The following is a 15,000-nucleotide window of genomic DNA, read 5'->3' as shown; positions in this document are numbered from 1 at the left end:
CAGTACCTGTCAGCCTGGGATGACATGACTAACAGGCTTTGCTTTGCTAGAGATGGTCTTCATCTGTCACCTCTTGGATTTCAGTTACTGACTAAGCCTCTTGCCACACCCATAGTTCTTTTTAGGCACTGTCACAAGGACAAAGCTCCCAATGTAATAAGGCCATCAAAAAAACACTCAGGCTTCTGCTGCTCAGAGCTAGGAGCCTAAACCTGAAATTGCACTCATTGGAAGCAGTCCTTGCTTTGGAAGACGATGACGTGCAGTCAGAGACCTGGTTTAAGGCTGCAAAAAGCAACCCAACTGTACCAGGTTACAATTTCTTCCACACTTTCAGACCTCAAACTGCAGGTGTGAGAGCTAAGGGAGGTGGTGTACTGATGGTCATAAAAGACAAATACACCTCTAGACTGGTTAAACAGAGTTATTTTCCATGAATTACTCCAGATGCAATTAACTGTTAAGACCCCTCTTCAAATCATTGCCAGCTATAGGACCCCCTCTATGAACCATGACACCTACTCAGCCTGCCTCGATCTACTTGAGTCTGTCAAGTTACAAACAAGCACCCTCGTTTTGTGCATCTTTAATTACCCGTCCATTGACGGAGTTAATTGTGTACCAACACCCTCACCCAAAGAGTTCTAGACTTCGTTAACTCTAGTGCCCTAGATCAGCTGGTTGACACCCCCACAAGGGGCTCAAACACTCTGTATCTGGTGCTCACCATGGGGAACTGTTGTACCACCCCAAGTGTGCTGCCTTCCCTGGTGAGGTCTGACCACAAATCAGTTTCTGTGCAGACAGTGAAACAAACCAAAGCAACAGAGACAAAAGACAAACTTGTGAAACATAAACTACATTAAATGTCGGAAGAAGCCACATGGTTCTTGAAGAAACTTTTGTTATCCACATATATGTAGCCTGCTGAGCACTTCTGCTCATGTAACAATGATGAACTTTTTCTGATAAAATTGAACACAAACATCAGGTTTTAAATAAGGCCCAAAGTAGTCATCTGACCAAAGGATGAGGTCCTTAAACCCTCCTATTTAAGTGCCAAAGTGCTATTTAAAGTGCCATTCAAACTGTATAAACACAGTAATCTAAAAATGTGTAAAAATATTCATTCACTAAAACGTTAAAATGTACTTAAAAAAATAAACCATCTTGTTAAAAAATAATACAGCAAAAGGACAGAAATAAAAATTAAAGTACATTTCATTAAGATGTTACCATGTATATAAACCTGTATGGAAATGTTAACAGTAGTACTTTATCCAGTTAAACCTTTATGCTTTAAATACAGCTGATCAAGCAATAGTCATTCAAGACCGGTCGGTTGAAAGCATTGAAAAAGAATTGCCAGAATAATTATTCCTCTAACAGCAGTGTCCAGGTACCCAAACTGAAGATGATATTGACCTAGTCAGTAATCCCACACATCAGAGTTTCATGCTTCTTACTGTTCAAAAATGCATGTTAATGCAAAATGTGTTATTTATTAACTTTTTAAAGTGAATTAGAGTAATATTTAAAACATGTTCTTGATTTTGAGCCTTTATTTTTCTATTTTTGGCTTTGTCCAGAATTCTTGAGCAAAGAAGTTGAGAGTTGCAGTGTATGGTGTTCTGCCTGTATTTATAAAACTGCCTGAAACAAAAACCCATCCTTGATCAGCAGCCCAAAGGATCGGTCATTTTGAGCTACGGATCTCCAGTGCTTACCTTGTCCATGTTTATTCACGGGTTATCTTCATCTGAAAATGAATATTTTTTTTTCCTCATTTCTTCCCAACTAGCAGCAGATTGTGTGGCCCCACACAGTCAAGGATAATGAAAGCCCCCGCCCCCACTCCTGCAGTCACAGGTATCGCAGGTGTCTAAAGTTGGTTTTTATTTTAGTTTTAGTGGGAAGAATGTCCACCAGCAGGGTTTATTTAAGCCAAGGGCACTATGTCAATGGTAAAATAGTTAATGGAATTGTGAAATCTGCTTCACAGAGCACTGTTACTAGAACCACAGCTATTTTTGGCTTTTAATGGTGATATAATTAAGAATTATTACTACCCTTCTGGGTTATTAGGTACATAAGATTGCTGTACTAGCTTTGGTTTGACAGATATGTTGCATGTTCCAGAATGTCAGAATAAGATAACTTGCTGTGATTGGGAGCCCCCCAGAACTAGGGGACTCACAGAAACTGCAGGGTTTGCTGTTGCCTAAACCCGGCTATGATTGTGGTTGACCCCCTATTCTCAGGCAATTGCCACATGCTTCCTCACTCTCTCTGGATTTGCTCACACAGTTTTGGGAGAGATGGATCACCCCAGTTTGGAGCAGCTGCAGCTGAAGGTCTGAATGATTCAATCTTGACTCCATTTAGGGACTTGTTCATGAGGATGTGCAGCAGGTGTTAGAGGTGGCCAGAAAACCTGCCACTAGAAATATTTACAAATTGATTAAGTTTTCTAAATGGGAACAGAGTCCCTTGAGGTTAACATCCCTCTGATCTTGAAATATTTCTGTGAGCTAATTCAGGATGGCGTATTGTATGTTTCCATTAAAGTGCATTTAGTGGCCATCTTGGCTTGTGTGCATTTTGGATCCCCCTCTTTCGTGTGTTTTCGTAAAACAGCTCATGAATAGAGTACTGCATATGTGACCCCCCTCACAAGGACATTCTTCCTGCATGGTTCTCAACTAAGGTCTGGGAGAATTGACCATGCCAGCTTTCAAACTTGCTTCTCAGGCTGATCTGAAGCTCTTAACATGAAAAACTGTTTTGCATTCTGCTCCGACATCTGCATGGCGAGTCTGAGTGGCAAGCTCTTGTGGTGGGGACAGCCTTAGCTTATTTTCCACAGGGATAGGGTTGTGTTATGCACTAACCCCTCTCTTATGCTGAAAGTGGTCTCAGAATTCACTCTGTCTTGTCTGTTAACCTCCCTTTGTTCTGCCAAAGCCTAAGAATAAGGGGGAGAGGGAGGATACTTAATACTTTGGCTGTGCACTGGCATCTCAGGTGCTACCATCACAGAACAAAACCCTTCTGGAAGGCTGAAAGGCCTTTTATTCCCTACACAGGCGCAAAGAAGGGTCAACCTGTCTAAACAAACCATTGCACATTTGGTGTCCTCTACTATTTTACTCACCATGGCCAAACAAATCCAGGAAAGGTAAATGTGCATTTCCACCAGGGCCTTTTCCTCATCTTGGAAAGGAATGAACTCCAGAAATGTTCTAGAAACAGCAACTTGGTCCTCTGTCCCTGCCTTTTACAAAACAGTACAAGCTGAATGCATTTTCTAGATCCAGAGCAGGCTTTGCTAGGTCCATGCTCCAGGGGCTCCTGGACCCTTATCCTTCCTTCTCCCAGGTTGGGTAAGATTTGTGAATCTACCCGAATGTCAGTAAGGCAGTGTTTAACATAATACAGCTGCATAAATCCTGCTTACCTGTAACAGTAGATGTTCATTGAGCATGGTGCCTTATTGGCAGTACCAACCCACTTTCCCCCTTTTGGATGGACACACTTTGGTATTTGGTTGCTATTAAGCACTGCTTCTCAACCTTTATTGGTGTCTGTCTGTATGGTTTTTGGTTTGGAACAGTAATTGTCCACAAAGCTTGTGTGTTCTCCTCCTGATGGACTTTAGAAAACAGAGTCCTGTCTAGTGTCTGAGAAGCAGTCCCTGTTACTGTAAGGTGTTTGATTAGTCACACTCAGTCAAACAGTAGTAGGGATTCTGCACTTTGGCAACTGCTGGTGTAGTGTAGAAGGGCACTACTGCTACCCAAATGCCAGTAAAGCAGTGTGTTCTTCAAACATCTACTGCTACAGGTAAGTAGAATGTGTGCAGTTCTCTTTGTCTAAAATCTGAGTCCTCCAAGGTGGTTTCTACCTTCAAACTTAAGGCACTACAGTCCAGAGTAAAACCGATGACCACCACTTGCCGCAGACATTGATGGGTGGGCTATCTTCCTTCACCATGCAAAGCTTCTCACAGGAGTTTTTCAGGTTGGTCAAGGATATCTTGGAATTTCTGAGATCTAAGCAAGCCTGCCTCTAAAGAATAAACAGTATTGGGATTCCTTTTCTGCCTCTTGAAGCTTCCATTATCTCTGACTTGGAGAGAGATTAATTTGCCTGTTTAGACCAGATGTTCTCCTCTTCCCTTTGAGTCTCACTGAGAACACCTTTTATCTGATGATGATTCATGTGAGGAGACCTTTGAAATGGAAGGTTAATAAAGTTTTCCAGGTTGAGATAAAGTACAGGGATCTTATTGGCCTGCTTCAACCTAAGCTGAAAGCCATTTCTCTAGTCATGGAAGCCCTGGAAGAATGCATTCTTATAGATTCATAAGTTCATAGGTTAGTACGAGGTTAGCTGCCCTTCTGGATTGTTTTAAACCTAGCCATATTCCCTTCCAAATGTAAGAATCAAACCCTGTACCTTGGGTTAGTGAGGTAAACACCTTAAGGATTATGCTGGAGGGATAGGTTCCCGACACAGACTCCCCATACTCTGGAATAGACTGCCCGTACATGTCAAGCAGAGCACCTCCTTGGCCCTCTTCAAAAGGAACCTTGACGATTGGATGGGAGATGGGAAATTCTCCCCGGGGATCACGTCAGTTGCCCTACTAGACAGGGGGTCCAGGGAAGTAAATATTATGGAAGAAATATCCAGGGAATTGTTATGGCTAGGCTTGTATCAGCCCTAGGGCTGATAGCCTAGTACCAACCTATGAACCTATGCCAGCCCCTAATCTTCTTGGAAGAACCTCTTGGTGGTTCCAATTTTGGGTGTCCATGAGTTCCAGCAAGGGAACTGTGGCGGCTTCTACTGGGAAGAATACACTTCCTGATAATGAGCAAGATTCTTGACAGATCTGGGAAGAAAACATATGCCTGTGCATTAGAGGCCTTCAGAGGCCATAATTGTCTGATCCATCTACTGAATATCAGGAATCTCTCCTGAACCAGCTAAAGGAGAAAGCTGAGGGGCTAGGAGATAAGGACCTGGAAGCGAATGTGGTAGCTGTATGCAGCCTCTGTGCCAGCTATACCATTAAATTTGCCTGTGAAGCTGTGGATGCATAACATAGGGCAACAGCTATAGGGTCCATGCTATGGAGGTGTGTAGAGCTGAGGACCCAGCCCTTACAAGACCATGTAAACGCAGACCCGCGTAATGCCCTAATGGATAATGGGGGCTTCTGTTGTAGACCCCCCTGCAGTAAATCTCTTTAAAAGACTATGCAGTCTGATGAGCAGCTTTTTCATTCCTCCGCTCCCAAATCTGTTAAGTCACTCCACAGAGACCAGGCCAATATACCCAAGGCAAGACCAAAGGAAGCTGCCAGTGGACACTAAAGGCCATTACAAGAGGAAATGGCAAGCAGACCATAAGGGAAAGCACTGGGGGCCCCCAAGATAAAGAGACTGAGAGGAAATAGCTGTGATTTGTCTCTCCTCCCACTAGACAAACCCCACCCCCTTCTCACCCACTCCACAAACCCCACCCCCTTCTCACCCACTCTTCAACTCCCCCCTCTCGCCAGCAAGTTTTCTGTGTGTGGTCATGTTGTGTTATCTGTCCCCATCCATCATTGTTCAGTGCCACTCTTCTACCATCTTTAATACTCATGCCTGATGACTATTGAAAGTTTTCTCCTGTCATCCATCTGTTTGCTGGATGCCCTCATTACCTCTTGCCATCTTCCAGTCTCAAATCATCTTTATCATGTTTTCTTCTGCTTTTCTGCACATGTGCTCAAGCCACCATAATCTGTTCTGTTTGACCTTTTCTGTAACTGGAGCTACTTTGGTTTCAGCTCTTGAGTCATTTTTTCGTCTGTCCCACAGTGTGCATCCTACAACTCAGCTCAAGCACTTTATCTCCATCACATCTAGCTTCCCCAACTGCTCTGCCTTTACTGACCAAGTATCTGTACCATGCAGTAGCCTTCAAGCCTTCAGTTTGCATTCCATTTTCCTGTCCTTTGCTGAAGTTCTTACTCAGAGTCTGCCTGTAATGCTACATAATTTGGATACAGCAACTTTGTTAATCTGTCCCCACTGACCTGTTTGCTAATGTAGTCCAGCACCAGTATGAACAGCAGTGGACTCAGAGCTGAACCTTGATGCATGTCTACTCCCCCGGGAACACCTATATGAGACTGAACACAGTTAGTACTTGAGTCAAGTGTCCTTGTACATAGCCTGCACTAATTCTACGAATATTTCTGGGACATCTAGTGACTGGGAATATTTTGTTAGTCCTAGAACACAAATATTTGTTCTCAAAATGTGTGAAGAGTCAGTGATTCTAGGATGAGAGAGGCTAAGTCTAGGGCAAAAAATCATTGTTTTAGGTATAAATTGAAACAGTTGTCCTCACTGCTTATGTTGGAGGATACATTTGCAAAAATCGGCAATAGGTTCATAAATTAGTACTAGGCTAACTGCCCTTGTGGGCCATTTTTTAAATCTAACCAGTTACCCCATTTGTGAATTAAACCCTGCACTTTGTGTCTGTAAGGTAAACACCTTAAGCATTATGCCAATCTCCCATGTGGTTAGGTGGTAATCCATGAGAAATAAAATTATGACACCTGAAGTATTCTTGTAGTTAAGTTTACTAAGCAGCATAAAAGGTTTTCCCAGTTCACCTGAGGTATTTGTGTAGTTAAGTTTACTAAGCAGCATAAAAGGTTTTCCCCAGTTCACCTTCTGCTTTATGCATTTGCTTCATGCATCCTATCCTAGGACAGCACCATTAAGGGAGCTGATGATATTGGTGAAAGGCAAGTGTGTGATAGTGCCAGACTGTCATGATGAGAGGACAGTAGAAGAAACTGACCACTATGAGAATGTCTGAGAACCTGTGCAGAAATAGATTTGTAAGCTATTTGAAGTGATAGTTCCATCTGTGTTTTCATATCCTCATCTGTCCCTTTCTCTTTTTTACAGAAAGGTAAAGAAATCCTCACCAGCAATAATGTCCCTTACTGCCAGTGTGTGATATGCCTGTATGGCTTTCAGGTAAGTTGAAAGCAGTGTTTTGTCATAATGTTTTTTGGGATGGGTGGTGTAGCTGACTTGTTAATGCATGGATTTGGTTATAAACAGATGCTTTAGTGACCCAGATATGGGCGAGAAATTTTGTTAAAGGGCTAACCACAATGTCAGAAAATTGACAAATCCTTTATTGCTCCGTCCACTGCAAACTAGTCTGCAGGGGCCAGAGATCTGCAAGCATTGTTGCACAAGAGCTCTGAGAAGGAGGCAGTTAGACATCAACACATTCTGTGATCGATGTTCTTCGTGTTTCACTGTTGCAGTCATTACATTTGGGTAATCCTGCTGGCAGGTTGCCCTCAGTCGGCCTATTCCAAAGTCTTGGGTCCTCCGGTTGCTGTCGTCCCTTCCCTGACATCAGGTCGTCGGGTGTAAAAGATGCAGCCGACGCCCGAAGCAGCAGCAGTTCACAAGTGTCGGCCGACTCCTGAGATTTCCGTGTTCGAGTTTCAGATCCGAAGTCTTCATTAAAGCGAAGTACCCCGTTGGGGAAACTTTTTTTTTTCTTGCTCCAGACCGATGTCAGAAAAAGTTAATTGTATTTCTTGTGGAAAGCAAATACCTCATAAGGACTTTCATTCTTACTGTATTCCTTGCCTAGGCCCTGACCACGACGTTTCAAGTTGTCGGTTTTGTGCCAGATTTAACCAACGCACTATTAAACGTCGGTATGATTTTGCATTAAGCTATTTTGGACGCAGATTTAATTATAAAATGTTGTCGGATAGCCATCAGACTACCGGAGTTCACAAAAAACGCAAAGAAAAAGACAAGCAACTGAGGCCCAAAACCACCGAAGCTTCTCCTAAGCCGGTCGCTGGTTCTCAGTGAGGCGCTTTCGCAGCCCCTGACGCCCACTACTTTAGAGTCGCAGGCTGCTACCGACTCCCATGTGGAGTCGGCTGTGCCGCTGGAAACTCAAAGTATTGGAGCCTCGGACACTATTCCCTCAGTTGGGTCCGGAGCCGCTGAGCAGGCACCGGCTTTTGAGGGTGTATTCAGACCTAAACATTTATACATTAAACCGACTTCAGCTTCAAAGGCAAAGACTAAAGCACCTTTAAAGACAAAGAAACAAACTCGAGAGCCACACGGACAGGCCTCCATGCCCAAAAAACAGATGCTCAAAATGGCCGAAGACTTGATTACCTTGATCAGGGGTTCCCTTCCCCCTCCCGATAAGAGGCCTAGGCAAGAGGCAGACTATGAATCTTCAGATCAGGTTTCTATTTCTTCTGATTCCTCTTCTGATCAGGAATATTCTCTTCCCCCCATGAGGATTCTGATGCTGAAGAATCTATTTCTTCAGCTTCTCCTCCTGAGGACTATTCTTTTGGGGAAACCATACTATGAGGGAGCATTTCCACTGGGAGAGCCAAGATTTTTCAGAATCTAAAAAGAGACTCAAGGACTTCCTTTTACTACCTCAACACAGGCCTCTAGCTATTCCACCTGTGTTTAGACATTGTAGATGTGTTTTCAGAGTCTAGTTTGACCCCTGACTCCTTACCTCCAGCTCCTGTTAAGCCTGACAGATATTACAGGGTTCTTGACTCTCATAAATTCCTTTTCAAAAACCCTTCTGCAGACTCAAACTATTTCACAGGGTCCCAAAGGGGTTAAGGCTTCCATTGCAAAAAACCCTACCCCCTCTGACAGTGATTCTAGGGCACTGGATAGATGGGGAAAAAAGGTTTACACATCTGCTACCTTGGCTATAAGGGCCTTAAACTGCCAGTTTCATATGCTAAAATATCAGCAACATGTCATGGCATTGCTTAAACAGAAAATGTTGGTAAATTCTGAATGTGCAGAAAACAGAAATGCAGGATTTATTGCATCGAGATGGACAGGTTGGAAAGCATACTTTGCAATGTGGTTTTGATTCTCTGGAGGCCTTCTGCAGGGCCGCAGTTACGGGTTCTGTAATTAGGAGGCATGCTAAAGGAACAAAATCTGCCTGATCATGTAAAAGTTAAATTATTAGATGCACCATTACAGCATGATACCTTGTTTGGTGTTAAGGCAGAAGAGGTGTTAAAGAAAATGGAGGATAAAGCTAAATCTATGCAAACTGTCAAATTACAAGTACAGCCACCTAGGTTTAGCAGACACTGGCCTACAAAGAATTGGTCCTTTCCATTGTCAGACAGAACTCAAAGGGGCAGATCCCAGGTGCAAGGTTCGTACAGATCTAAGCAATGGGGTGTTTCTACCTCCAAAAGTGGAGAAGACAAATCACAACCGTACAGGAAACAGCCCCAATGACTTCCCCCTGCCTGCACCAAACACTTATCTCTTGGCAGCACCCTTAGGGGGAAAAATAACACTTTTTTTCTCAAAATTGGCACATTATAACCCAGGACAAGTGGGTTCTAAACATAGTGTCACAAGGCTACAAGTTTCACTTCCATACACTGCCAACAGCAAATGGTTGGCCAAATCTGCCAAAAAATCAATGGGCAGAGGCACAAAAACAAGTCTCATCCCTCATGGACATGGGGGCTATTCAACAAGTGCCACAGCAAGAGCAGGGACAAGGATTTTACTCAACACTGTTCTTGGTACCCAGAAAGGACAGAGCCTGGAGACCAATACTGGACCTATCTATTCTAAACACTTTCCTGGATATACCAAAATTCAAGATGTTGACCTTGCAGCAGCTTCTGCCCATGCTGGGCAAAAAGGCTTGGCTCGTGGCATTTTGACCTAAGAGGCATACCTGCATGTCCCAATCGGGCAGTCATGCAGAAGTTATCTCAGATTCAAGGCTGGCTCGGTGCATTACCAATTCTCTGCACTGCCCTTTGGTTTATCTATTGCGTCCAGGGTCTTTACAAAGTGCCTGGCACCAGTAATTGCTTTCTGCGGACAAAGAGGAATACAAATATATCCTTACTTGGACGACTGCCTAATTCAAGCAGAGAACAAAGACATTCTACTACAGCATCTGGCGTTTGTGAAAAGACTTTTAACATGCCTAGGGTACACAGTCAACGAAAAGAAATCAAAACTAGTACCCTCTCGAGATAATATTCCTGGGTGCAAGCTTAAATACAACTGCCCAGATGGCTTATCTCACGCCAGACAAAGGCAACTGACTACCTATTTCAAAGGATTGGCAACAAAGGCCCAGTTATCTGCAAGAAAAATTCTGCAGGCTTTGGGCTTCATGGCATCCTGCATCCTACTAATTCCATATGCAAGACTGCATATGAGGAAACTTCAGTGGTACCTAAAAAGTGTCTGGACGCAACATTGCCACAGCCTGGAAACAATGATTACTCTCCTTCCCTGCCTGCAACAGGAGTTTCGATGGTGGGCGAAGGCTTGTCGCCAAAACAAGGGACAGCCACTCACACTACCCCCAGCCAGGCAGAACCGATCAACGGATGCATCAGATTATGCCTGGGGGGGCCCACATGGCAGGAAGAGGCATTCAGGGCACCTGGTCCACAAACCAAATGCATCTGCATATCAATCAAAAAGAGATGCTAGCTGTTCAAATTGCCCTGACGGCCTTCAAGGATCTAATTCATCCGGGACAACTACTGATAGACAACACCACGGTCATGTGGTACATAAACAAGTGGGGGGCACGCATTCTTACCTCCTTTGCTGACTAGCCATGGCTTTGTGGGACACAGCATTGACTTACCAAGTTCATCTGCAGGCACAATTCCTGCCAGGAAAGGAAAATACTCTGGCAGACGAACTAAGCAGAAACCTCTTGGATCCCCGTGAGTGGCACCTGGATCCACAAGTCTTCAGCATGATAACAAGGAAATGGGGATGCCCGGACATAGATCTATTTGCCTCCCCTCACAACTACCAACTACAAAGATTCTGCACAAGGACTTATCGTAGACAAGCATGGAAAGTGGACGCCCTATCAGTATATGCCTGTCCTCCACTGCCTCTCCTCCCCAAGGTACTCCTAAAGGTCAGACAGGAGAAACCAAAGATGTTACCGATTGCCCCAGACTGGCCCTGCCAGTACTGGCATCCGATCTTAAGGAACTTGTCTCAATGCCCAGCCTGGACTTTACCTCAAATTACCTCCTCTACTGTCCCAACAAAACAGTCCAATCCTGCACAGCCAACTCAGGACTCTAAACCTGGCAGCATGGCGGATAATGTAGCCATACAAAAGCACGCCTCTCAGTAAAGCTGTGATGGATGTCATTTTGTAAGCCAGAAGGCCTAGTACTAGGAAATCCTTTGCTGGAAAATGGAAGAGATTTTGTGCTTGGAACCAGGCACAAGGTACTGATACAGCTGTACCAAATATTCCTCAGATTTTGCAATGCTTAACTGAGATGCTGGACAGAGGCCTATCTTTTTCATCAATTAAAATTCATGCCTCTGCTATTTCGGCTCATTACAATACAGAGCCACCAATCTTTTCTCATCCTTTATTAAGGCAGTACCTCAGAGGAGCCAAAAATTTAAGGCCTCCAAGGAGATCGCCAATACCTGCATGGGACCTCGATTATGTCTTGGAAAAACTCACCCTACCTCCGTTTGAGCCAGCTGCTACTGCTGATATAAAGTTTTTATCTTGGAAAACAGCTCTGCTCCTAGCAATAACTTCTGCAAGACGAGTGTCAGAGCTACAGGCGCTCATGGCTGTGGAACCTTTTATCATTTTTTATCCAGACAGGGGGTCTCTGAGGACAAACACAACATTTATGCCTAAGGTGGTGTCCAGTGTAGCCCTTAACCAAACTATTAATTTGCCAACTTATTATCCAAATCCACAGAACAAGGGGGAGAGAATTCTGCATTCTTTGGATGTACACAGACAACTTAGATTCTATTTGGACAAAACTAAAGTTTTCGGGAAGACAGAGCAATTACTAGTGGCATATGCTGCAGGATCACAAGGCCATCTCCAAGCAGACTATTTCAAAGTGGATAGGCCACTGCATTCGCTTCTGCTATTCACAGCATGGCAAGCCAGTGCCTAAGGGCATTAGGCCACATTCAACCAGAGCTGCAGCCACTTCAGCAGCCTTTCTCAGGGGAGTACCAACTAAAGACATTTTAGAGGCTGCTACTTGGAGTTCAGTGCACACCTTTACAAAGCATTACCACCTTTCACTTTACTCCAAATCCAAGGCAGGCTTTGCCACTGCAGTTCTGCAGGGCCTCATAGCCGCTCCTAATACTGTTTAGCTCCTGCCCCCCAACTATAGCTTTGGGACTCTACCCAAATGTAATGACTGCAACAGTGAAACACTAAGAACATAGTACAGTTGTGTACACTTACCATAAATGTAGATGTTCAAGTGTATTCACTGTTGCAATCCAGGTTACCCACCCACCATCCCCCTTATTTCTGCTGCGACTTGTCTTTCCTTCTCTGCTGTATTCAACCTATGTGGTGTATTTGCTTGTAGATGAAGGTAAAGTTTACTTTGGTGCATGTATGTTTTTATATACATAAATATATAAATTTTGGCTACCCTTTTGGGTGTGGGGGGCACCTGACATCTGGGGCAAGAAAAACTGAAGAAAATGGCGTCGGCTGCATCTTTTATACCCCTGACGACCTGACATCAGGGAAGGGGCGACAGCAACCGACCGACAGCAACCGATGCAGGACCCAAGACTTTGGAATTCAGGCCGACTGAGGGCAACCTGCCACCAGGATTACCCAAATGTAATGACTGCAACAGTGAATACACTCTAACATCTACATTTATGGTAAATGTACACAACTGTACTTTCTGAATACTCCCATCTTTACAGCAAGGGCAAGGTTAAACAATTAAGTGATCAATTGAATGCATATGGCTGCAACTAGGCCATTTTTTTTGCAAATATCCAAATGATCATATATTGCATACTCCTGGCAGTTGAACATACTGTCTTACAAAGTTAACTGGTGGGATCGGTCACTGGGCTGGGACTGATCAGTCTGAAGGTGGCCAAACAGCCGAGGCAGTAACTGAAAAAAGTACATGTTGACTTAGAATACCAGACAGCAAACCAAACTTCATGTGGTGAACTTTCCCTTAGTTTAGTGCTTTTGTTTATGTAATGAATGCTGGTTCGATGGAGCTGATGGAGGGCATCGGTGTCTGAGAAGTTGCTTGTTGTGGGCAGAGACATGGGTAGATAATCGGGCAGCTCATTGGAGTGAAGATATCCTGTAGGCTGTCAAATGGACAAACAGATAGGTTATGCTAGGAGGCTGGCTTTGATGCAGGCTTGCAGTAAACATTGAAAACCCACTGATTATGGCTTGAACCCGATGCAGTAAGATGAAAATTGGGTGGCAAATTAGACCGTCCTTAGTCTGTCATAGTAGTTTGGATTTTAAAGATAGAATTGTCCTGGTATCTTCGTTAGACTTTGGTTTGATTTCTGTGGCTTTCTGATGTGATTTGTTTTAAAGGAGCAACAGAGCAACTTGCCTCCCTGGTCCTTCATAAGCTCCACAGAGACAAAGTTGTGAATTCTGTGCAGTTACTAAACAGAACTGTGAAAGTGAACTGCTTGGATGTGTAAGCAGACCTGGACTTGAGGACAGCACTGCTGTAGAGAACAGTCAAGCTTTTCTGTTGAATAATGCTGTATTCCACTTTAACTGCTTTTAAGTACAACATGATGTTGAGTATTCCCAACTGTCTACCGTTTCTGAAACGGGTCTACATTCACATCTTGTTCCTTTCCTTACTTTAGGAAAATGAAGCCTTCACCAAGACAGAATGCTATCATTATTTTCACTCCAATTGCCTTGCCCGGTATATCCAGCACACGGAAGAGGAACTTGAGATGGAGCGTATGGAGAATGAGCGGAACAAAATTCCTCCACCCCAGCAGGTAAGGATAGAAATAGAGCAGTGAGTAGGCTCTTTTCTCTGTAAGTAAGTGCCAAGTCTCAGTTGTGGTTTGAGTGGGATGAATTCCTCTGTTCCTTTCACTGGGAAGGAGACGGGTAATGTTTCTCTCCCCGAGCTGTGGTCAGGTATTTTTATGGTGGCTCAGTCCATTGTTTGTACTTCTACAGGTCACCTGTGCTGTTTGCAGGAAACATGTTTGCCCTAAAGGGTATAGAATGTGATGGCAAATTTTCACCGTGGATATGTGGTGAAAGTCTACTTAATGTGGGACACTGTTAGTCTCCCAACAGTGTGTGATGCAGCTGAGCATCTTGGTGATCTCTTTGGCTGTAAGCTAGCAGCCATGAACCTATAAGGAAGGGAGCCAGGCGAATCTGGTGCACAGGTCTTTCATTGCACCATTCATTTTCATTTAAGGTGCTCAGTTACTGTTTTTATGTTTGTCTGCTGCTGCTAGCATGCTTGTTAGAAGTGCCCGTTTCCTCGCCCTTTATATCCACTAGTTATAGAAACTTGATGTTGCTTAAGGCATATGCTCCCATTTATTCGATCTCGCCCATGAAGGATTTATATGGCTGGATGGCTACAAGATGCAGGCACAGGCTGAACACTTTTTGCTCACTCTTGTGGGAAGGTACTTGTTTCATTATTTTAATTGTGCTAAGTAATAGAGAAACTTGGATTTAACCCTCTCCTACATTTAATTGTTTTTCTGTTTTTCAGAGTTTTCTTTCTAATGTAATGCTATGCAGATTTTTCAGCAGTAGAATAAAAAACAACTTTTTAAAATTTATCTGGTATCATTTTTGCAACTGGACATTAATCAGCAATGTGGTAACTTAGAAGTACACATACTAACACTTCTAGTTTGCATATTCGTCACATCTAGTCCACAGCAATAAAAATAATTATATGTTGTCTGTTCTGAAATCAGGAGGTCATCCTTCTCAGCAGGACTAAAGCCACAAGCTCAGCATTTACTAGCCCTTCTCATTTTTCCTTGCAGTCCTCTGCAAAATGAGTTTCCTCTCCATATCTCTGTTTGCTACACATTCAGTAGG

General features: G+C 43.7%; 1 protein-coding gene across 1 annotated transcript in view; it reads left to right on the top strand.

Annotated features, from left to right (window-relative positions):
• Window positions 1-15,000, top strand: part of RNF25 (ring finger protein 25) — a 370,335-nt gene that overhangs the window by 215,078 nt on the left and 140,257 nt on the right. Inside the window, exons 6-7 of the mRNA XM_044086615.1 lie at window positions 6,981-7,052; window positions 13,779-13,919. Coding sequence (XP_043942550.1) covers window positions 6,981-7,052; window positions 13,779-13,919 — 213 coding nt within the window. The remainder of the gene's footprint in view (window positions 1-6,980; window positions 7,053-13,778; window positions 13,920-15,000) is intronic.

This window comes from Protopterus annectens, chromosome 10.part0 (genome assembly GCF_019279795.1).
Source record: "Protopterus annectens isolate FY-2018-M chromosome 10.part0, PAN1.0, whole genome shotgun sequence".
Lineage (NCBI taxonomy): Eukaryota > Metazoa > Chordata > Ceratodontiformes > Protopteridae > Protopterus > Protopterus annectens.
Note: the sequence above shows the minus strand (reverse complement) of the source record. Positions and strands in the feature narration are given on the sequence as shown.